This window comes from Theropithecus gelada, chromosome 13 (assembly GCF_003255815.1).
Source record: "Theropithecus gelada isolate Dixy chromosome 13, Tgel_1.0, whole genome shotgun sequence".
Lineage (NCBI taxonomy): Eukaryota > Metazoa > Chordata > Mammalia > Primates > Cercopithecidae > Theropithecus > Theropithecus gelada.
In genome coordinates this window covers 44586506-44611018 of record NC_037681.1, presented here as the reverse complement: position 1 = coordinate 44611018, position 24513 = coordinate 44586506, and the positions used below count along the sequence as shown (strand labels likewise).

The following is a 24513-nucleotide window of genomic DNA, read 5'->3' as shown; positions in this document are numbered from 1 at the left end:
TTGGTAATAGGCTTTCACATTGTAGATGTGGCCTCTTTGCCCTTTGCCCAGCTTCTGAGGCATCCTGTGGCACTGGACCAGTTTCTCAACTACTAACTCTTACATAAAGTTTGCCAGAATTCTGGCCTGGTTTCCTGCAGGGTGAGCTCAGCCAAGTACCACCCCTCAGTAAGCCTAGAGTAGAGGGGCCTGGCATCCTTTCCTTAAATTAAGCAAGGAGCCTTATCCAGGTTGTCCTAGTCTCATATTTATGTGGCCATGATAACCTGGCAGGAGGAGTTGATGGAAAGAATGAAGAGCTTAAAAAATATATAGAAATGCTTAATTTAATGAGCCCTCTGGTTTTTTTGTTGTTGTTGTTGTGCTAAATATGTGCTAAGTACTCTGATAATGATATTTATAATGCTATAAAAATTCAAATGAAAGCTAACTGGGTATTAATTACTAGGCTTGTAAAAATGTCTTGGAAAGTTACAGAGGAACTGAGAAAGGGGATATTAGTTGAAATTAAGTGAGGACTGCAAGAGAAGCATTTTCCTCACAGGAGAACCAGAAGTCAGTTAAGAAAGTTGCCAGAGGAAGCATTCTATAACATGATAGAGGATGAAGGAGGTTTGGAAAGCGTTGGAAGGAATCTAGTAAACGGGCTACTGAACCAGCAGTATGAAGTCTGAAACAGTTGGGGGATAAGGAGAAAACATTGATGACTAAGAGCCTACAATATTTTGAATTATCCAGGATTTCCAGCTTCCTCCAGGAATTAAGGAATAGAGATGTGGAATTATGCCAGTGTTCCCACTTTGGTAGGGTATATATGCTGACAAATCTCAGGAATGTATCCGGCTATAATTTCACTGCCCTGATAGTGCTGAGACTTGGAGAAGGTGCTAAATTTAGTGGTAGCCGCTCTGAGTAAGGTTGTGAAAATACATGCAAGGGAGAACTATAAGATGCATGAGTTCTTTTTTTTTTTTAATTTAAGTTCTAGGGTACATGTGTACAAACGTGCAGGTTTGTTACATATGTGTACTTGTGCCATATTGGTGTGCTGCACCCATCAACTCGTCAGCACCCATCACCTTGTAAGATGCATGAGTTCTAATACTAAAATAATTGATCATAGATCACCTTGACTGGCTGGAAACCAAACTGTAGCTGTGCTAGATATCATTGAAATGTTTACCAAAGCATGTGGACCTAGAGAGGAGAAATGCTCTATTTAAGCAAACAAAAAAGGCTTTTTGAAGTAACAATATAAAAAGTAGACCAGGCGCAGTGGTTCATGCCAGTAATCTCAGCACTTTGGAGGCCAAGGAGGGAAGATTACTTGAGGCCAGGAGTTCCAGACCAGACTGGGCAACATAGCAAGACCCTGACTCTACAAAAAGAAATCAAAAAGTTGGCTGGGTATAGTGGCATTTGCCTGTAGTGCTGCCTACTTTGGAGGCTGAGGCAGGAGAATCACTTGAGCTCAGGAGATCAGGCTGCAGTGACCTATGATTGAACCACTGTACTCTAGCCTGGGCCATACAGTAAGACCCTCTCTCTTAAAAAAAAAAAAAAAAAAAAGTAGGTTATTTTTCTAGAAGCATTTCCTATTTCCACAGCAACAATGACTAAACCCCTGAAACAAAGATTAAATAGGACAGTGGGAATAACAGCTGGAAGGCAGTTCTTGTCAAGTATCTGGAGAGAAAGGAAGGAAACTTAGATATAATTTTTAGATTTATTTGCTGAATGGTTCCATTTCAACCTTTTTCTTTTTTTCTTGAGTTTGGAGGTTGGTTAACAGGAGGGAATTTTAGGGTGTGGAAAGTTGTCAGTCATACACCCCAGTGCATCCACTAATCAATCCAAAGCTTCCAAAGCTTTTTTTGATTGATTGATTTGTTTCCCTTTCACCTCTGATCTGAGCAGTTTCTCCCCACCCCTGTACTAATACTTCATTGCCAGTTCTTCACCTTGACAGGAACCAGATCTTATAGGATGTTTTTATTTTGTGTAAAAAATTTCTAGGACATTATGCAAACTTTTTTTCTTTTATGTAAAGGAAAGCAAAGCAAGGAAAAGAAAACTTATGGAAAGAAAATCTTAGAAGGGAGGAAGAAGAAAAACAAAAGCGACTCCAGGAAGAAAAAACACAAGAAAAAATTCAAGAAGAGGAACGGAAAGCTGAGGAGAAACAACGTAAGGATAAGGATACTTTGAAAGCTGAGGAGAAACAACGTAAGGATAAGAATACTTCCAGACAGTAGAACAAAAGCAACAAGAAAAAAATGACCTGATAGGAGACAAAACAAGGGAAGAAAATGAGAAAGATACTAATTGTAGAGGCAGAAAAAACCTTTTTATAAATTAAACTTGGATAAAATGTATGTAGGCTTATTAAAACAGACTGAAATCTTAACACAGCAGTAGAAAAGAAGAGTTACTACTGATTGTGAAAAGACTGACATGGTTTTCATAATTGAAGTAACACAGTTTTAAATATTTTATTCAACCACTATAAGCTATTTATTTTAATGAAACAACAGTAAAATTTTGATACACCTCAGTCCATTTCTACAATACTTTTAGTATTATTGTATCTCTTTTAGATACATAAACCCTTTGAATCATTATTAATGATACAGTGTGTTGAAATTTTATAAGTTAAAGCATTTATTCTAAAGATGAACAAAGTAAAAAATTTTATTCTTATCAAATTCAGTTTGTGTACTCTTCTACTATTTTCCTTTTAGAACCATTCTGATAGATCTATAGATTTTTCTTCAGCCATCCCTGTTAACTTGCTAATCTTCTCTTTTCAGACCCCCCGCTTTTTGTCCTTTTCTTCCCTGTTATATTCAGACCTCCACAGATCAAACCAAGCTCTCTTTGCTTAGTCTCCTTCCACTTTGTATACCTCAGCCTGGCCCCCACTCCTGCACTTTCCTTTCTACCCATGTATGTGCTTCACCCTGCAAGTCATCTCTTTGTTTTGCTGCCTCCCACCTTACTTAAGATGAGCATCCTTGTTTGCTTTTTTATTAGATGACTAGTCAAGGTACAAGACTAGTCTTGTATCAAGAGTACACTTTGGTGTACTCTTTGGTGCTCAATTTTTTCTTTTAGATTTTAGGAGCTCTTTATTGAGTCATAGCAAAGATATGTATACATGTAAGTAGCAAATAATGACAATTGTCTTCTCTTTAGGTGAGACAGCTAGTGTTTTGGTGAATTATAGAGCATTATACCCCTTTGAAGCAAGGAACCATGATGAGATGAGTTTTAATTCTGGGGATATAATTCAGGTAGGAAATGAAGTCTTTTTTTTTTTTTAATCTTGAATAACCTGAATACATTGTAATATATTAGTTTCTGTAGTAATGTTGACTATTACTTTCATATATTTACCTTTGTAAAATATTTCTTAAACATTACCTCATTTGGCCTTTACAACATACTTCAGAGCTGCATTGGACAGTTACTGTTACTACCAGGTTCTAGCCAAGAAAGCTTAAACTCACACAAGTTGTAACTGTCCGCATTGCAGTGCCAGAATGGGATGCAGGTATGTGTTTTTTTTATTTCCAAAAACAGCGTTGTTTCTACTATGCCATACAGCAACTGTTAAAAGAATTGAAGGAGTTAGATTCCACAGCCCTAACTGGATACAGGCAATTTGTTCCTTGGAACAGAAGTCTTTATCGTATTATCACAATCCATATCAAATAGATGAGTAAGAGAAGATCCTGGGAATAGTGTTTGATAGAGCCAATATGATATAATGGAAAGAGTACAGGCTTTAGAAGCACACTAACTTGGATTTTAGTCTCTGCTTCTGTTTTCTTCCTGTTAAAGTAATATTAAACAGAGTATCTAGCCAGTGCCTGTTTCCCCCGCTCCCCTGCACCGTCACCAGTTAGTATAATTTCTCAGTTAGGTGGCAAATGTTTAATGATACTAGGGAAAAAAATTTACCAAAACTCTAGCACCCAAGGTAAATCCCAAACACACATTCCTGCTCTTGCCATTGCCATTATTAGTAGTACTGGAGCTGTGCCTGAGCAGGGGAAGAGGTTTGTTCTGAAACCACCCCAAGTCCACTGTCTGCTGCCCCTACCATTCCTCGTCTCCTTGTTGGTGATGATGAGATAATGTCTGTGGATGAAGAGTTACAACCTATCTCTGGGCGTGTTTGGTCAACAGTTTGCTTATATTTTTGGTTATATTTTTTATTCAACAAATACTTTTTGAGGGCTATGTTAGACTAGGGATTTAGTGAATAAGACACTATCTCTGCTCTTAACAAGCTTGTAGTCTAATGAAAAAGCATGACAACCTAAAGCAGTAGAGGAAGGAAGGTAAAGGAAAAGGTTGTAGACTGCTACCAACTTTAGCACAGACCCCTTCCACGGTCAAAGAGCCATTCTGGTGGCAGTGACAATAGGAACATAAAGTTAGCTGTGTGTCTTGGGTGCTTGTGTACTCTGCTGAATCATTAACATAAAGAATTAGTCATGAATTACTACTATCAGTCATGAGTTGCCTGATTTGAACAAATTGGTTGATGATGGTGTCATTTACTAAGGAAAAATCAGAGGGGGAAAATGTAAGTAGAATTATGAATTCAGTTCTATATGAGTTTCAGATGTCCAGGCAGTAGTAGTTGGATCTCCAGAGGTACCTAGAGAGATGTCAGGCAGCGGTCTGGGCTGAGGATGTAAATCTGGATGTCGCCAGTGTCATGTGATGGTGATGGAAGACATGAGAGTAGTGGAGCTTATCCAGGGGAGTAGTAACGTGAGAGAGAAGAGGATTGAGGATGCAATTCCTGAGAAACATGAACACTGAAGGAATTATTAGAGGAAGTGGAGCCTTAAAAGGAGTGACTAGAGGTAGGAAAAAAAAAAAAAACAGGAGAGTTTAATGTTAGGGAACTTTGAGAGGAGTGATCTGCAAGTGAAATAAAACAAGGACTAAAAAAAATATTAGATTAGCAATAGCACGGGTATTGTTAACCTTGAGGACAGCAGTATCAGTTAAGTGGACTAGTAGAGCAAGAAGCCAGATTTCAATGAGTTGGAATAATTTGGAAGAGAGGAAGAGGAGACAGTGAATATGTGAAACTCTTTGAATGAGCTTGTCTTTGAAAGGGAGAAGGAGAGAAGGTAGTAAATAATGAGAAATGTGGATTGAGGGAAGTTTTTTTTTTTAAGTTGGTTGAAGCTTGAGCAAGTTTAATGGTAGAAAGGATCTGCAGAGAGGAAACAGGTTAATGATAATGGAAAGAGTGTAAATAACTGATAGAGATTGTTTTTTCTAATTAAAGTATAATTTACATACAGCAAAGTGTACAACCATAACTATACAGCTCAAAGAATGTGTACACATCTATATATCTGTGAAGCCCCCCTCAGATCAGTGTGTAGAATGTACAGCATCAGGAAGGCACTTCATGTTCCCTGTCAAACCTCCCTGTTCTGACTAATAGATGGAGATGAGGAAGATTCTTGAAAAGACTAGAAGGCTTGAATCTGGAGCCCTGGAAGAGAGTGGTAGAAGGACTAAATACCTTTTCCTTTGTGATTAGAGGGCAGGAGGAAAGGGTGGAAGGGATTATAAGTAAATTTTGCTAAAGTAGAAGATGAAATCAGGTCCAAGGGCTTCCAAATTCCTGGTAAGATAGGAGGCAAGCTCTGATCAACTTAATGGATGAGGGTGTTACCGGAGGTTTCACTGAACGTGAAAAGGATTAGAAATTCCACTCAGTCTTGGCCACATTTTCGATGACAAGCTGAAATGTTTTTCTAGCCTTCTAATCTGTTAATACTATTTTGCTAGCATTAATTAATAAGTAGTTAAGAAGAAGTAATAAGCAGTTTTGCTAGGCCTGTGAGAATTTATGTAAAATGGTCTGTTTAACTCAGAAAGTAAATTGACAACTAAAAATTAATTACAACTATGAATGACAGATATGAAATAGATTAAAATTGGCCTCTTACTAAAACAACTTGGCCTAACTACAGAAGAAATGAATGAGATTTTTCTTCTTGATTAGGTTGAAAACACTAGGAAAAGGTGTTATAGAAATTAATACTTCTAAAAGTTTTTGGCCAGGCACAGGTGCACACCTGTAATCCTGTTAGTTTGCTGGGAGTGATGGTTTTCAGCTTCATCCATGTCCAAGACCATACATTTAAATCAGGTACAATGCTGAGCTTTTTGCAGCATTGAAATACTTTCGTTTGTACAATTCCTCAGGGTTTATTGTATTCTTGTCTTCATTTATGTTGCTCTGGCTTAGCTATTTTATTTTATTTGTTTATTTTTGAGACTGGGTCTCGATCTGTTACCAAGGCAGGAGTGCAGTGGCACGATCACAGCTAACTACAGCCTTGACCACCCGAGTTCACGCCATCCTCCCACCTCAGCCTCTTGAGTAGTGGAGACTACAGGCACACACCACCACACCTGGCTAATTTTTTTTTTTTTTAGTAGAGATGGAGTCTCACTGTGTTGCCTAGGCTTGTCTCAAACTCCTGGCCTCAAGCAGCCGTCTTACCTTGACTTCCCAAAGTGCTGTGATTATAGGCATGAACCACCATGCCTGGCTGGCTTAGCTGTTTGAAACTAGTCTAAACTAGATTTACAGGATAATATTTCATAAGTGTTTTCTTTCGTTCTAACTATTTTAGAACACCATTTTATGGTAGTTACATTACTGTGACGCCATATAGTTTAACCAGAGTAGCTCTGGTTTAGGAATTTTCTAAATATTTCATTCATGATGTAATAAATAGCCAGACATAAAACATTAAAATGAGAATTATTTACCATAAACACAAATGAAATTTCCCTAATAATCCATTTATTATTAATTAAGCTTTAAGTCTGTTGTTAATCAAATTTAGAATAGTCCATTCAAGTTAACATTTGTTGAGTTTGTAACCATATGCCTCTGGTGACATACAAAAACGAATAAGGAGACCACAGTCTAGGAAAAGACAGAAATGTATATTACTATACAAAATATAACATGATAAATTTCAGTACTAATTGATATGAATAAAGTACTGTGGGAACCCAGAGAATGAAGGAGAAACAACCAAACAGAATTGGGGAAGATTTTTCCCAAGAATAGGATGAAGGCCTTAAAGGGTTATGCCTTATGTTTGCTTAGTGCTTTACAGTTTCCAAAGCGCTTTCATAAATATACTTAATTTAATTCTGCAAGGAGAGCAGCGCAGGCATTTCCTCCCAAATTTGTGGATGACAAAGCACTCTAGATCGCATTCATTATCTTAACGAAGGATAACCAGGTGGCATGGCTAAGACCGAAATGTGGTTCTTTTAACTCTCAAGTCTGTAGTATTTCCTCTAAACCGTGTAATATTCTGGGTAGGTGGGAATACCTTAAATAAAAACATTGAGGCTTGCATGTACCAGATGTTTTTAAAGAATGTCATATAACTATTTGCCTAGAATATCGAACAAATGGTAGGAGACGAAGCTAGAAAGGTAAGTTGAAACCTGACAAACTGCAATTTCAGAGTATTCAAATTCTACACTAAGAAGTTTGAACTTTTTAAGAGCTTTAAACTAGGGAGACAACATCTGCTAAGAGAAAAATCCTAATGGGTCTGAAATGGCTTACCATAGAGTAAAAGGCATCAAGATTGGAAAAAGAGAAGACAGACTGTATTGATTTGCAGAAGACATGATAATCTATGTAAAAAGTCTCATAGAATCTATTAAGCTACTAGAAGTATTTAAATGAGTTTAGCAAGGTTGCAGAATACAAGATCAATCAAAATCAGTTGTAGTTCTGTATAGAAATGATGACTATTCAGAAATTGAAATTTAAAATAACATTTACAATTGCATAAAAATATGAAATACAGATAAAACTGATAAAAGATTTGCAAGACCTGTTTATTGAAAATTACGAAGTTTTATTGAGAAAAATTGAAGTCCTAAATAAATGGAGAGATATATAGGGTTCATGGATTGGAAGATTCAGTATTGATAAGAAGTCAATTATTCTCTTAAGTCCTGTGTAAACAAATTTTTTAGAAAAAGATAAGTCAGTTCTTCTCAATTCTTACACAGAACTCAAAGCAATTTTAATCAGAACTTTTAACAGGCAGCCAGTTGCTGTGATCCACACCTGTAATCCCAACATTTGGGAGACCAAAATGGGAGGATTATGTGAGGCCAGGAGTTTGAGATCAACCTGGGCAACAAAGCAAGACCTCATCTCTACAACAACAACAACAACAAAAATCTCAGCAAGCTTTTTTTTTTTTTTTTGTAACAAATGACGAGATGATTCAAAAGCAAAACAACTTTGAAAAGGAACAAAGTTGGAGATCTTTTAGTACCTGAATTTAAGGCTTATTATAAAAGTTACAGCAGTCAAAACAGTTGTGATATTACATCTAGACAGGAAAACAGATCAATGGAACACAGTAGGTAAATAGATTCATGCTACGTGTGTGTGTGTGTGTGTGTGTGTATAAACAACTGATTTTTGACAGAGGTGCAAAAGCAACTCAGTGGAGAAAGGACAGACTTTTCAGCAAATGGTATTGGAGCAATGGATATTCATATGCAAAAAAATGAATTTCAATTTATTCCTTGCAACATATACACAGATTAACTCAAAATAGATAAAATATGAAATGTAAAATGTGAACCTATAACTGTAGAATTTCTAGAAGAAAACAGAAAATCTTTACAACTTTGGGTTACTCAAAGTTTTTTAGTTTCTTAGATATGACAAAGAATCTAAGAAATAGTGTTCTTTTTTTTTTTTTGAGACAGAGTTTTGCTCTTGTTGCCCAGGCTGGAGTGCAGTGGTGTGGTCTCAGCTCACTGAAACCTCTTGGTTCAAGCAATTCTCCTGCCTTCGCCTCCCGAGTAGCTGGGACTACAGGCATGCGCCACCGTGCCTGGCTAATTTTGTATTTTTAGTAGAGACAGGGTTTTTCCATGTTGGTCAGGCTGGTCTCAAACTCCCGACCTCAGGTGATCCACCCGCCTTGGCCTCCCAAAGTGCTGGGATTATAGGCGTGAGCCACTGCGCCCAGCCTAGTGTTTCTTTTTGAGGAAAACAGTTCTGTAATTTATTGTGGTAATGATTCTGTAACTCTTTGAATATTCTAAAATCCATTTAATTGTGTACTGTAAATGGAAGGATTATATGGAATGTGAATTGTATCTCCATAAGCCATTGTTAAAAAAAAAAAGTTAAAACATGTACCTACCATGTGACTCAGCCATTCTACTCTTAGGTATTTACACAAGAGAATTGAAAACATATGTCCATATGAAGACAAATGTTCATAGCAGCTTTATTTGTAATAGCCAAAAACTAAAAAAAAAATAATTGTCTACCAGCATTTGAAAGGATAAACAACTTGTGGTATAGTCATATGATATAATATTACTTAGCAATAAAAAAGAACAAACTGTTCATACTGTATGGATGCCTTGAGTGGAAAAAGGCAGACAAAAAGGGTACATATAATATGATTTTATTTATATACAATTTTAGAAAATGTAAACTAATATATAGGACAGAAAACAGGCCAGTGTTTACATAGAGATGGTGGGGAAGGTCATGGGGAGGGGCAAGCTGGAGGAATTACAATGGAACAAGAGGAAACTTTTGGGAGTGATGGAAATGTTTGCTATCTTGATTGTGGTGATTTTTCACAGTTATATACATATGTCAAAACATCAAATTTAGCACCTTAAACATGAAATTTATATTAATGATATCTCAAAAAGCAGTTTTTAAAAATCTGAATGGATTCAACATGATTTTAATAGATATGACACTGTCAAGTCTGTGTTTTAGAAAGGTATAGAAAATGAATTGGAGAACAGAGACACAGCTACCATATTCATTTATTCAGTGAGTTAAGTGATTTCTACTATGCTAGACAGTGGGGATCAATAAAAAAGCTCACAGACTAATGGAAGAGAGATATGTAAATAAGTCATTATTTATATATAAATAATTATCTGTAGTAAGTACATATGCTTAGGTATTAGCTACATAATTAAGTGTAACTATGTATATATAATGTATATAATGCTAATTATGACAGTTATATATGAGATAACTCTGGCTTGGGTTGGGGGAAATTAGAATCTTGAAGGATGAGTAAAAATCATAATAATCTTAAGTGCGAAATGAAAAACAGCCTGAAGTAGGGCAGTGAGGGTGGGTTGACAAATTAGAAGAGTCTTTAATGACAAACTCAGTAGTTTGGATGTGGAAGTGTAAAAGAGATAAGAGCCAAAGATTTTTTATTTAGAATGACTGAATTTTTGGTGGTGTGAATAATAGAGGAATTTAGGAGAAGGAAGGGGGATGGAGGAGAAAGGTTTAGTTTTAAACTTGACTTGGAAGTTTCCGTGGGGCATCTGCTTGAAGATACCTTGCAAGTAGTTGAAAGTATAGGCATGTTGCTTCAGGAAGAAGTAGCACTGAGATCATAGCTTTTGGATTCATTATTGCACAGAGGACTGATCAAACTATGGGAGTAGGTGGGCCTATTCAGGAAGGGTATAGAATGAGGAAAGAAAGCCAGTGATGAAACTTGAGGCTGTCCTCAGTGTTTAAGGAACAAGGACCAAGAAGCAGAGGGAGAAACACTGTGAGGATGGAGGATGTCACACTGTAGGATGAAAATGTCTGGGAGAAGAAATGAAACTGATAAATCACCTGACATGTTTACCAGTTGGAAAATAGTATTCAGAGAAGATCTTATTGTTCTGTTAGAGAGTTCAAAAGACCTATGTAACAGGAACAGAAAAAACTAAGCCAAAAACAAAAAAAGTAACGATTATAGGAAAATAAAAAGTTTACGAAAAAGGAAATTTAATCAGCGGCATGCTGCATGACTCAGATGTGATTTAAACATAGTCATAATATTATAAACATTAAATATAATTTAAATAAAGATTAAGATGTAACAGTATTGGTAGAGTAAGAGGCTGCAATGAAAGAGAAGTCAGTCTTCATTTCCCATAGCCAAAAGCTAATAGATAATGTCTAAAATTGAAAAAATTCAAGAAATAGCAGTATAAATATGTTATTCAGAAATATAAATGGTGATATAGGAGAAGCAAGGAAGAATGGCAGGTTAGGAGTGAAAATCAGGGCATAAGGAGCCATGAGATAGAGGATTATTTTCCTTCATTAGCCATATATAATGCTACTTGTCTTTGTAAAATATTTTCATGTAACTTGGATAAAATTAAAATTTAGAAAGACAACTTGCCAATCACTAGAAATAGTAGCCTGTTAATTTGTAGAAAATGCCTTAACTATTTAGTTAGATGGGCTTAATTCTGAAAATGAGAATACAATAGTCTTCGTCTCTTTCCATTGTAAATGTGTGAATTTCTAAGCACTGTTAATCCTTTTTATTTCCATAGGTTGATGAAAAAACCATAGGAGAACCTGGTTGGCTTTACGGTAGTTTTCAAGGAAATTTTGGCTGGTTTCCATGCAATTATGTAGAAAAAATGCCATCAAGTGAAAATGAAAAAGCTGTATCTCCAAAGAAGGCCTTACTTCCTCCTACAGTTTCTTTATCTGCTACCTCAACTTCCTCTGAGTAAGTTTTTAGCTAACAGTAAAGTTTATATAGTTCTGCAAATGTGTAAATACCTGATAGATAGTGGTGTCAGCCTACTGCTTCATCACAGTGTAATCTGGGTTGTACTCTTCAAGAGTACTTTTTGTTCCAGATTTAATACTGAAATTTAGTAAGTGAAAACATGGGTCAGTAGTTTGTTAATGAATTATTTCTTTTCCCACAAATTGTGTGTAAGCACAGCGTGTATAATACACAAGTTGATACATTGGTAGTACTTCATTAAGTTCTAAACAATTAAGTATACTTATATCAAAGTGTTATATTTGCAGACCACTTTCTTCAAATCAACCAGCATCAGTGACTGATTATCAAAATGTATCTTTTTCAAACCTAACTGTAAATACATCATGGCAGAAAAAATCAGCCTTCACTCGAACTGTGTCCCCTGGATCTGTGTCACCTATTCATGGACAGGTATGTTGTCTGTTATTTTTGTGGGCTTTATTCTTTGAATTTGCTCCTGATTCATATAAAATAAAATGAAAATTATGTACAAAGGGACCATTCACTCATTTAGCCAGTACGTAGCATTCAATTTCTTTCTCATTCACATGTGATGTGAAGTTGAAGAAATGACTATTACTTAGAGGTTTCTCAACAATTTTTTTTTTTTTTTTGGGACGGAGTTTTGCTCTGTCACCCATGCTTGAGTGCAGTGGCACAATCTCGGCTCACTGCAACTTCCGCCTCCTGGGTTCAAGCGATTCTCCTACCTCAGCTTCCCGAGTAGCTGGGACTACAGGCGCCTGCCACCATGCCCAGCTAATTTTTGTATTTTTAGTAGAGACGAGGTTTCACCACGTTAGCCAGGCTGGTCTAGAACTCCTGAACCTCAGGTGACCCACCCGCTTTGGCCTCCCAAGGTGCTGGGATTACAGGTGTGAGCCACTGCCCGGCCTAGGTTTTCCAACAATTATTTTCCATAATATCAAGTTGCTAGCAGCTAAGGTTTCTTTTTTTTTTGAGATGGAGTCTTGCTCTGTCGCCCAGGCTGGAGTGCAGTGGCTGGATCTCAGCTCACTGCAAGCTCCGCCTCCCGGGTTTATGCCATTCTCCTGCCTCAACCTCCTGAGTAGCTGGGACTACAGACGCCCGCCACCTCGCCCGGCTAGTTTTTTGTATTTTTTAGTAGAGATGGGGTTTCACCGGGTTAGCCAGGATGGTCTCGATCTCCTGACCTTGTGATCCGCCCGTCTCGGCCTCCCAAAGTGCTGGGATTACAGGCTTGAGCCACCACGCCCGGCCGCAGCTAAGGTGTCTAAGCTCAAAATGTTATTTTTACAAATTTCATGATATATTGTTCTTGATTTGTAGTTATTATAAGAAGAAGATAAGAGACTTGGGCTTGAGGTTTTTTTTTTTTTTTTTTTAAGTTATTTGTGAACATCAGAACTTTTTAACATATGTTTAACCTCTGATTTAGATATAACCACAGCAATAGGGTAATATTAACATTATTTTTTAAAATTGCAGACTTCATCAGAATAAAGTCCTCCAGATTTCACCTTCTCTCAAAACATACCATGGCATAGGTTCCAGGCATTTTATTATGTGCTAGAAATTTAAGGAAAAAATGTCAAAAACTACCTGACATTGACACCAGGCACAGTGACTCAGTGCCTATAATCCCAGCTCTTTGGGAGTCCAAGATGGGAGGATTGCTTGAGGCCAGGAGTTTGAGATCAGCCTGGGCAATATAGCAAGACCCCATCTCTACAAAAAATTTAAAAATTAGCCAGGCGTAGTGGCATGTACCTGTAGTCCTAGCTACTTGGGAGGTTGAGATGGGAGGATCACTTCAGCCCAGGAGTTTGAGGCGCAGTGAATTATGATCATATCACTGTACTCCAGCCTGGGAATAGAGTGAGCCCCTATCTCTAAAAAAAATTTTTAGAAAGCAGAAACTCAAACTCGCCATTAAGTGGATGATAATCTAATGAACGTGACAGACATAAATAGCTGTAAAGCATGAGAAATGCTGTATTAAAGATATCTACAAGGTCTTTAGGGGGTATGCAGAGAAGAGAGCATCTTACTCAATTGGTGAGAATTGGAGCAGCCTTCACAAAGGGCAAGGTATTTGAGTAGGGTCTTCAAAGATAAGATTTCACCAAACAGAGAAGGAAAGTTATTCCCATGAAAGGACAATTTGGGGAAAGTCACCAAGGCATGTTAACACAAGATACTTGCAGGAAACAAAAATTGTGAATAATATGACTAGAGTACAGGATTCATGGAGAAAGCGTTAAGCGAAGTTGGAGAGAGAGGTTGAGGTTTATTTGGGAAACATTTAATACTGTGCTAGGCAACTTGGCAGTGGAAAGTCCCTGAAGATTTTTAAGAGTGGAGTTGTTGTGTGTTTTGGAAAGATAATTCTGGCACTAACATAGAGGCTGGATTAGCAGAAGAAAACAACCAATTAAGGAAGGATATTACAATAGCTAAATAACAAGATATGATGGTTTGAACAAGTGCTGTGGTAATTAAGATATAGGAAAGAGGAGATAGATTTAGAAGATTATTAGGAATTGATATAAAATAGATAATCCATTGAATTTAGAGAGTGAGGAAGAAATAGGAGTTAAAGATAATTCTTCAGAGGCTTTAGCTTGAGCAACCAAAAGGTTAGTAGTATCCTTGTCTTTGGTAGACAGTGCAGGAGGAATGGGTTTGGTAGGTTCTAAAAATGATTATGTTTCAGCCATGCTAAGTTTAAGGTATGTGTATTAGGGACAGCTTTGTAGAAACACCCAGTAGGCAGTTTGATATACAAGTCTGGAGCTCAGGAGATAAAATTACACTGAAAATGTAGGTTTGAGAAGCCATAGACGTAATTAAGAGTATTCAGGGAAGTCCTGTGAAAGAGTAAGGGAAAAGTGTTGGACAAAAGAGGAGCCATCAATCACCAGAGAGTCAGCTTCAGGAACTACAAGGATTGATGTTAGCTGTTTAGAGATCAAGAGGAATAAGTGTTTGGAAGAAGCTTTTGGCTTTGATGTTATTATTAATAAACCTGTCTGGAAGAGGTTCAGTAGTGTGATGAGTGCTGAATCTAAATTAGAAGGGATTGAGAAGTGAAATTGGAAAACAAGTTTAAGACTGTTATTTAAGGAATTCAGAAGTAGAAGCAAGTAGAGAAGTAGATTGAAGAGAAGGACTTAATGTTATAAACTATTTTTAGAAAATAAAAGGGTGTAATAGAAGACTTGGAGAATAAGAGTTTAGCCTTATTAAAAGAACAAAACACTCCTTCCTTTGAGAGAGGAGGGAAAGAAAGAAGAATGAATAGAATAGAGGAAGTTAAGAGAAAATCTGAGAAACAGTGGGAGCCAAGCATGCCAATTTCCTTCCCTAGTGGAGTAAACGGAATTACATTGCAAGCTGGAGGAGAAAAAAGATTTACAGTAACACTCCTTTTCTATTTGTTCCATGATGTATATTTCATGGATGTATGAATACATTTCTTGAGTACCCATTATTTACCTTCTCTACCAGTGATGTGATGAAGTTTCTTTGAATGGTGGGTTTTCAGTCTGTCTTAACAGAAGGCTAGTCACATAGTTGTCTGTCATGTATAATTTAAAGTCAGTTAATAGACTAAAGTTATCTTAAGTCACCACCACACCAAACTGGTCTGCTGTTTGAACAGTAAGTATGTTATATACACAGAAACAGAAATCATGGTTACCACTGCCTTTTTAAAAAGTTTGGTGGTTTTGTATTCACAGGGACAAGTAGTAGAAAACCTAAAAGCACAGGCCCTTTGTTCCTGGACTGCAAAGAAAGATAACCACTTGAACTTCTCAAAACATGACATCATTACTGTCTTGGAGCAGCAAGAAAATTGGTGGTTTGGGGAGGTACATGGAGGAAGAGGATGGTTTCCAAAATCTTATGTCAAGATCATTCCTGGGAGTGAAGTAAAACGGGAAGAGTAAGCATCTTTATGTGTTTTCATGGATGTGGATGTTGGTATTTTCTCTAATGAGTCAGCCATGGTCTGATTGAGTGTATAATAAAATAACAGTTTTATACTTGAGTTTGAATATCAGAAAGGTAATTCTGGCCGGCCGTAGTGGCTCACACCTGTAATCCCAGCATTTTGGGAAGCCAAGGAAGGCAGATAACTTGAGCCCAGGGGTTTGAGACCAGCCTGGGCGACATGGTGAAACCCTGTCTCTACAAAACTTACAAAAATTAGCCAGGCCTGGTGGCGCATGCCTATAGTCCCAGCTACTTGGGAGGCTAAGGTGGGAGAATCGCTTAAGCCCAGGAGGCAGAGGTTGCAGTGAGCCAAGATGGCACCACTGCACTCCAGCCTGGGTGACAGAGTGATACCCTGTATCAAAAGAGAAAAAAGAAAGGTAATTCTTAGGATGAAAAAAGCATACTTCAGATAATTGTTTCAGTTTAGAATGTCTTTCATTCTAGTTATTTCAGATTCATAAAATTTTCAAGCTACTCAAAATTTTAGATCTGTTGCTTTTTAAAATTTGTTTTTGAGACAGGGTCTCACTCTGTTGCCCAGGCTAGAGTGCAGTGGTGGATCATGGCTCACTGCAGCCTTGACCACCCAGCCTTAAGCCATCCTCAAGCCATCCTCCCACCTAAGCTTCCCGAGTAACTGGGACCACAGGTGCATGGTACCACTCTGGCTAATTTTTAAATTATTTGTAGAGATGGGATTTTGCTGTGTTACCCCAGTCTGGTCTCAAACTCCTGGGCTCAAGCGATCTTCGTGCCTCCACCTCCCAAAGTGCTGGGATTACAGGTGTGAGCCACCTTACCTGGCCATTTCTTTGTACCATAAATCAGTTAGAAAAGTTACCTTTCATTTTCTTTCAAGCATTTCTCCCTTGTCTACTATAAATTGTCAATATTTAAGTAACTCTTTACTGAGGGCCTCCTCTTGGCCAAATTGGGCATTCCCATTTCTGAGTCTCCAAGATTCCTTGAATATAACGTCTCTTACTGCTTATAGCAGTCTGCATTATAGTTACTGGTATTTTTTTTTTAAACCAATGTCCCTTATTAGGCCATAAGCTCTATGAGGTCTTATGATCTAATGTCTTTTTTTATTTGTTCATTTTTCAGTTTCTTCATGCCTGTTCTAATCATAATGCATTGTAGCTGTTCAATCATATTAGCTGAGTGAATGAGGAGAGGCATGAATGAATGAACAATCGAATGAATTTTCAAATGAAAACAGCTAAAAACTAGATAGGTTAGGTCTCTGGCCTTTATTTCCTACTCTGTAGGGAGTCAAGTTGTCAAATATAATACAAGGAAATAAGTACTATAATATAGCTATGGGTAACTGTCTCTTGTGTTTTATATGGAAGTTGGTAGAAAAGCAGTCTGATTTGATGAAAAGATGCTGTTCTTTATCAGTCAAGAGGTTTGAATTTTGGCTCTGCTATTTTTGCCAGGCTGTAAGGAATAACCTACTTAATCTTTAGTTTTCTAATTGATTGAATTAAAATATTAAGCCAAATAATCTTTAAAGATCCTTTCACTGCTGAGTTTCTATGTTTCTGGAAGGTAGTGCTCAGTTTCTAAAAATTTGCTTTTCAGCCTGACATGGAATTTAGGATTGATTGATTGATTGATTTTTGAGATGGATTCTCGCTCTTTCGCCCAGGCTTGGGTACAGTGGCGCAATCATGGCTCATTGCAACCTCCACCTCCTGGGTTTAAGCAATTCTCCTGCCTCAGTCTCCCAAGTAGCTGGGATTACAGGCATCTACCACCACGCCCGGCTAATTTTTTTTTTTTTTTTTAGACAGAGTTTCACTGTTGTTGGCCAGGCTGGAGTGCAATGGCCCCATCTCGGCTCATCGCAACCTCCACCTCCCGGGTTCAAGCGATTCTCCTGCCTCAGGCTCCCAAGTAGCTGGGATTACAGGCACGCGCCACCATGCCTGGCTAAGTTTTTTTGTATTTTTAGTAGAGACGGGGTTTCTCCATGTTGGTCGGGCTGGTCTCGAACTCCTGACCTCAGGTGATCCGCCCACCTTGGCCTCCCAAAGTGCCAGGATTACAGGCGTGAGCCACCGCCCCCAGCCTAATTTTTGTATTTTTAGTAGAGACGGGTTTCACTATGTTGGCCAGGCTGGTCTCAAACTCCTGACCTCTGGTGATCCGCCTGCCTTGGCCTCTCAAAGTACTGGGATTACAGGCATGAGCCACCATGCCCAGCCCTATTTATTTGTTTTTCAAGACAGAGTCTCACTCTGTAGCCCAGGCTGGAATGCAGTGGCACAATCTCAGCTCACTGCAACCTCTGCCTCCTTGGTTCAAGCGATTCTCCTGCCTCAACCTCCCAAGTAACTGGGATTACAGGAATGCACCACCACACCGGGCTAATTTTTGTATTTTAGTAGAAACAAGGTTTTGCCATGTTGGCCAGGCTGGTGTCAAACTCCTGGCCTCAGGTAATCTGCCCACCTTGGTCTCCCAAAGTGCTGGTATTACAGATGTGAGCCACCACACCTGGCCGAATTTTGGATTTAGAAGAATGTAATAATAGTAACAACCACCATATATAGCTGGCATTTGTATGCATGCACTGTGCTAGGCCCTTTATAGACAATTCCTTTATAGAAATTGTCTTATTTTATGTCCATAACATTTACAGAGAAGAAAACTGAAGCAAAAACAGATTAAGTTTCAATGTTTTAAAGGGCATTTCTTCTAACTTTTCATACAGTTACCAGTGTTTTCTAACAGATAAGTCATGTAACTTGAAAACCTGCAAATAACGGAGAATTTAGCATTAAACAAGACAGTCCATTCAGTTGTGACCAGTAGTTGTAATAAGGTTCCCCTTCTGTTTATTTAAAAACTGCCTCACTGTGTAATTTACTCACAGGTCCTGAGGAGCCCTGATGCATCCCACAGGTGTCTAGTTAAACAGGATAGTCTTCTAGATTTTTTGAAAACAGATTCCTGGGTTAAAATGGAAATTAATGTTACACCTGTTCTGAGATAATAAAAACAACGTTTTATTATTTTTATTTTTTTAATGTAGTGCATTCTAAACAGATAATAAATTTATATATTGCCCTTGTTTTTTTCCTACACTAAACTAAGCCCTATATGTGCTTACCACTTACCAATTTGTGGGTGTCTTTTAAGTTTCTTTAGAAAGGCGAAATATTTCACATTTGAAAAACTATTTATAAATCATATTGAAATTTTAAAAATATATTTTAGAATGTAGAAGTGTATAATTAGGCTGTTCTTAATCCTGCAGGATGTTCTGTATAAGTCTTCCCAGTTCTGTGTACTGAGACTGTATTTAGATTAATTTGAGAAAGCCCTAAAAAATGCACTACTAAAACCTGTGCATCAAATCACCTGTCTTATTTTTGCTTGTATTTGTTTGTTTTATTGTTTTTTGTTTATATATTTGGTAGACCAGAAGCTTTGTATGCAGCTATAAATAAGAAACCTACCTCGGCAGCCTATTTAGTTGGAGAAGGTAAGCTTTTGGCAATTTGTAAATTAGATGGTAATCAATTTAGCTCTTGACTAACTACCTGACTTCACATAGTTGCTATTCTCCCCATTTCTGTGTCCTCAGTATTAAAGTGAGATTAGGAAAATCTGCCCCTATCTATTTCACGTGAATATTGAGAATATAGAAAAAACATGAATGAAAATGCTTGGCACTTTAGAAAGGCAGTGCTATGAAAATTCAGCATAGATTGGTTTGATGAATAACATCATAAATAATAAGTGTTGCAATTATTGATTATAGATGTTTAGGAGGTAAGGACATTTCAGTACATTTAGTTGCTTATAAATTTTAATTATACCATATGAATCATTAAGGAGTACCAAGGTATACTTTATCATAAATATTGCAAAGAATTTTTTTCTATATCCCTTTGGGTTGTTTAATAAATTATTTTGACTTTGTTAATGTGAGGAAAAATGAAAGATCACCCTAATTTCAGATGATATTTTTATTTAATAGTTACATAAATTTATAAATGAAGTGTATAAGTCCATTATGAAGTTAGTTGAATAGCTGAGGTACATTTTATGTTTTGCTAAAAATATCAGTTTGATGTTAAATTGAACAAAATTCAGTATCTATTATGTTGAAGATTCTGTGGTAAAGCCTGGAAAGTACAAGGATGAATGAAAGTTTCCAAAGTGCTCACAATAGAATGGAGCATACAATTGTGATAAATTCTTTAATGAGCGAATAAAACTAATTTAGAGTAGGACATATGAATCCACAGAGATGGCAGTATTGCATCATCCTAAACAATGAGTAGGATCTAGCATAGTGACAGAGGAGAATGCACTTCTAGACAGAGGGAATGGAGTGAGTCAAGGAACGGGGGAACCACATGTCACCAGTGAAGCTGAATCATAGGTGTACTGTGGAATGAGTGCTCTGAGATGAGCATAGGAAAGTAGTGAGGAGCATGTTGGAAAGGACCCTACTTTTATTGCAGCGTACCTAAACCTTGTAATCACTTTGAATTTTGTTAAATTAATTGAGTAATACTGGGAATGCCAATAGTAAATAATTGGTTGCAAATGGTGTTTCTGATCATCTCCAGTTTATGATATTAAGATCAAATTCCATGTTGGCAAATATAAATAAAACTAGAAAGAAAGAAAAAGGCTTAGAAAACCAAGTCACCAACTGTTCCTTCTAAGTAGTAACAATCACAGAAACAAAAATCAAAGGCAATATAAAAATTTAGATATTTCCCTCGAGGTCATTTGTTTTGTTTTTTTTGGTTTTTTTTTGTTTTTTTGAGACGGAGTCTCGCCCTGTTGCCCAGGCAGGAGTGCAGTGGTGCGGTCTGGGCTCACTGCAAGCTCTGCCTCCTGGGTTCACGCCATTCTCCTGCCTCAGCCTCCCAGTGGCTGGGATTACAGGCACTCGCCACCACGCCTGGCTAATTTTTTGTATTTTTAGTAGCGATGGGGTTTCATCGTGTTAGCCAGGATGGTCTCGATCTCCTGACCTGGTGATCCTCCCGCCTCGGCCACCCAAAGTGCTAGAATTACAAGTGTGAGCCACTGCGCCCAGCCGAGGTCATTTGTTAACATTTATCGAGCATCTACTCCAAGTCAAGTACTGTGCTAGAAGCTGGGTCATCATGATAGAACTTGGCTTCTAGTACCGCTGTCTTCTGGATATTGAGTATTTCCATAACTGTGTACTTAAAAGAATTAAAGAGAAAATAATGTAGCAGATTAAAATGTTCTTGTATAAAAATGTTAAAAAATATATTTTCCTATCTTGACTCCATTATCTAAATAACATTAAGCCTGGGTGTCTTTATCTATAGAGATACTAATATCTGTTTGTAGTTTTGGGTAATTCTTTGTGATAAAAAATAAAACAATTGAGAATAAAAGAAACTCTAAAGTTTTATGTTAAGTTAAATACCTTTTTTCTAAGGAATTATTAAATAATTGCTTCGTCCTTTACATCTTTTTATATTAGGTTTCCTGAAGGCACAAGGTCTTTCACAGCAAACTTATACCATGTCTTGGAGAATAACCTAATTTCTTTTTCACTTCTGTAATCTTAAAACCAGAATCTGCTTTTTTTTACTTTATTCCCTACAGAATATATTGCACTTTATCCATATTCAAGTGTGGAACCTGGAGATTTGACTTTCACAGAAGGTGAAGAAATATTGGTGACCCAGAAAGATGGAGAGTGGTGGACAGGAAGTATTGGAGATAGAAGTGGAATTTTTCCATCAAACTATGTCAAACCAAAGGATCAAGAGGTATTTTGGTATTAAAATAAAACCAACCCATCTGGTTAATCAGGTTTATACTTAAATTATTTTGGTATTAAAAATAAGATCAACCCGTTCTTGTTAATCAAGATTTATGCTTAAAACAGAGATCATGTTTATGGTTTTGATCAGTGGTATGTACAAATTTTCTAAAATTTTAATTTGCCCTGGAAATCTTGAATTTTATCATTGGCAAAAAATTCTGTCAGCTGTTTTCCTTGAAGGGACCAGGCTTACTTCATTTTTGTTTGCTAAATCCCAAGGCTAAATAGTTTTTCTATCGGTTCTTTGAAGTAAAAATGTTGTTCCATGAAAAACTTAGTTGAGTGCACAATTTAGTCACACAAATGCTTTCCTTCAGACAACCGTCATACTTTAGTATGCAGCACAGATGTTTTAGGCACACTTCTGTTTACTCACACAGAATTTTTAAAAGGTATGGACTTGAAGGTTAAGATTTAATAAAATTTTTGCTGCTTCATTAAAGACATTGTTAAGTGAAACTGGCTTTGTTTTAGTTGGAGTGCATGGCAGTGAAGAACACTACTTCAGTGTCATTCGGTGCCACTGCCGTGATTCACACTAAAGCACCAATGATTTTACCCACAATTGTAAATGTCAACACAATGAAGAAGACAAATAATGTCTTAGTATTTTTATGAAAATAGTTTTTATCCCACGGACCCCTGAAAGAGGCTCAAGGACTATTTCCAGGTTCTAAAAACCACATGCTGAGAGCCATTGGTGTAGTAGAATCAGACTACCTGGGTTGACTCTCAGCTGTACCACTTAGAGGCTCAGTGACCTTGGACAAGTTACTGTACCTTTCTGTGCCTCAGTTTCCTTCTCTGTAAAATGGAGATAATCATACTTAATAATGTTATTGTGAAAATTAAATAGCAGAACATATGGAACCTCTTAGAGCAGTGTCTGTTACACAGTACTCAGAAAACGTTGGCTTTTAACTACTATCCACTCTGCTTAATACTTGTACTGCAGCTGTGTTCACTGACAGAACAAAATTCTTTTTAATCCCATCCCTTTTGTTGTTCAAATTCCTATGAAGAGGAAATGTGATTGGGCCAGTTTATCCTTCAAAGTGAAACAGAAGTAATAGTTGCTACACAGGATAGAGGTTTTTTGTTCTTAGGTCAGATTCAGTCAGTTTTGGGGGGAGCATGGTAAAATAAATAAATAAAAATAAAAACATTGTCTCCTGTTCATCAAGATCCATAGATAAGTCAGGATCCCTTAGAGAAAGCAGGAGCAAAATAACATATACCTTGACATATCCAGGACACATGTGTTGTGCATAGTGGGCATTGGTGCTAACACCATTGATGAATGGGGTGCATTTGGCCTGGAGGGTCATGTTTAATATTTAAGTTTCAGAAAACAAGCTCTTCCTTTTGAGTCAGTGGTTGACGACATCAGCCACTTGTATATAATGTTTTACATTAGCAGACCAGATCTCCTCATAAGTGTTGGATTTTTCACTTATTTGTTAATACTGCATGAGGTTCATTGTCATTTTCATCTTCATTTAAAGAAAAAGGAATGCTGGGAATTTGAAATCTCTAATTCCCATTAACCTTTGTACTTTTACTTCTGGATTGTTGGAAATAATAAAACAATATGGTATCTTTTCCTTGTAGAGTTTTGGGAGTGCTAGCAAGTCTGGAGCATCAAATAAAAAACCTGGTATGTATAGTAATGATCTTAAAAAAATTACTAAAGTGTTTGCTCTGTTGCAATCTTGAATTCATAGTTTCTTGTTTGTCTTCTTTTCAGAGATTGCTCAGGTAACTTCAGCATATGTTGCTTCTGGTTCTGAACAACTTAGCCTTGCACCAGGACAGTTAATATTAATTCTAAAGAAAAATACAAGTGGGTGGTGGCAAGGAGAGTTACAGGTAATCTTCATTAAATAGCATCTATAAATTTTATTATAAAAGTACTGCATGTTCCATAAAAAAGATAAAATTAATAAAAATTTTTAGATCACCCATAATCATTCCACTTAGAGGTAATCATTATCAATATTTTACTGCGTTATATTTCCTTTAGTCTTTTACGTGTACATTTTTAGTACAGTTGAGTTGATATTATAAGTAACAATTTAAGGAATAATTTTCTCCAAAGACATAATTGTTTTCCAATAATGCATTCCTTTATAATTTAAAGATCAGGTTCTTAAAGGAAAGCACATCATCATCTTTCCCTGGGATAGTCCCAGGCTTGCAGTATAGCCTCTCGGAGAAAGACATGATCTAGGTGGTGCTGAGAAAATACTACTAATTGGTCTGTCCGCTAGTGGTCTTAGGTTTTTGAAACAGCAGTGCAAGGAAAAACAATATGGACATAGATGAACCTGGTTTTTTCCCTAAAATATTAACAGTTATTGCATGTGTTTTGATACAGGAAAAGGGTTCTTCTCTGACTTCTAAAATTTCCTTACTAGTTAAAACTAAAAAGCATTTGAGGGATTGAAAGATGACAAGAGATATAATAACTATATTTTTATGAGTGATATATAATTGTAATATGGAGGATAAACATAGCTTCATTCTTGCAAATCGGGAGTCTTAGGATTCCTAAAGAAAAATGGGGGCTCAAATGTAATACCTTCTTGAATAACCCCCTGAAATTCCACCTTCTGATTTACTTTGAAGATGGACTGAACTAAGTGGGAAACATGACTCTTTACAAATTTTACTTATGACCTCCTGATTAATTATTAACAAAGCTCCAAGAAGTATTTGTAGTCGGCTGCACCATTTTAAGGGTTGACTTGAACTTATTAGGAGAACTCTAGAAATGTCTTTTTAGAATATAAATATTTTTGTGAAATACTCAGAGAACTCTGAGTCTGAAAGACCTCCACATAGACTTCTGCAGATGCCGTTTTCAGCAGCATTTTGAGATGTGTGTTTTAGTGTGTCTTCTGGTTGTTTAATGTTGAGTTGAAAGGCTAATGCTGAGTTTGAGGCCCCCAAGACCATGCTCATATCTGAAACCAATTCCAAGCTTGGGGGTCTCCAAGACTGCTCTCAATTTCTGTAATTCACTAG

The 24513-nt window shown here is 37.1% G+C and overlaps 1 protein-coding gene and 1 non-coding gene across 7 annotated transcripts in view; both read left to right on the top strand.

Moving 5' to 3' along the window:
• Window positions 1-24513, top strand: part of ITSN2 (intersectin 2) — a 155570-nt gene that overhangs the window by 86395 nt on the left and 44662 nt on the right. For 4 of the 6 annotated variants that reach the window (XM_025353789.1, XM_025353786.1, XM_025353788.1 and 1 more), the window contains 9 exons: window positions 2051-2226; window positions 3196-3293; window positions 11437-11618; window positions 11930-12074; window positions 15389-15594; window positions 19079-19143; window positions 21264-21430; window positions 23098-23143; window positions 23234-23355. In XM_025353789.1, coding sequence (XP_025209574.1) covers window positions 2051-2226; window positions 3196-3293; window positions 11437-11618; window positions 11930-12074; window positions 15389-15594; window positions 19079-19143; window positions 21264-21430; window positions 23098-23143; window positions 23234-23355 — 1207 coding nt within the window. The remainder of the gene's footprint in view (window positions 1-2050; window positions 2227-3195; window positions 3294-11436; window positions 11619-11929; window positions 12075-15388; window positions 15595-19078; window positions 19144-21263; window positions 21431-23097; window positions 23144-23233; window positions 23356-24513) is intronic. The other 2 variants (XM_025353792.1, XM_025353790.1) reach the window with 2 other exon arrangements.
• On the top strand, window positions 123-250 carry LOC112605482. Its single transcript, XR_003115468.1, has one exon.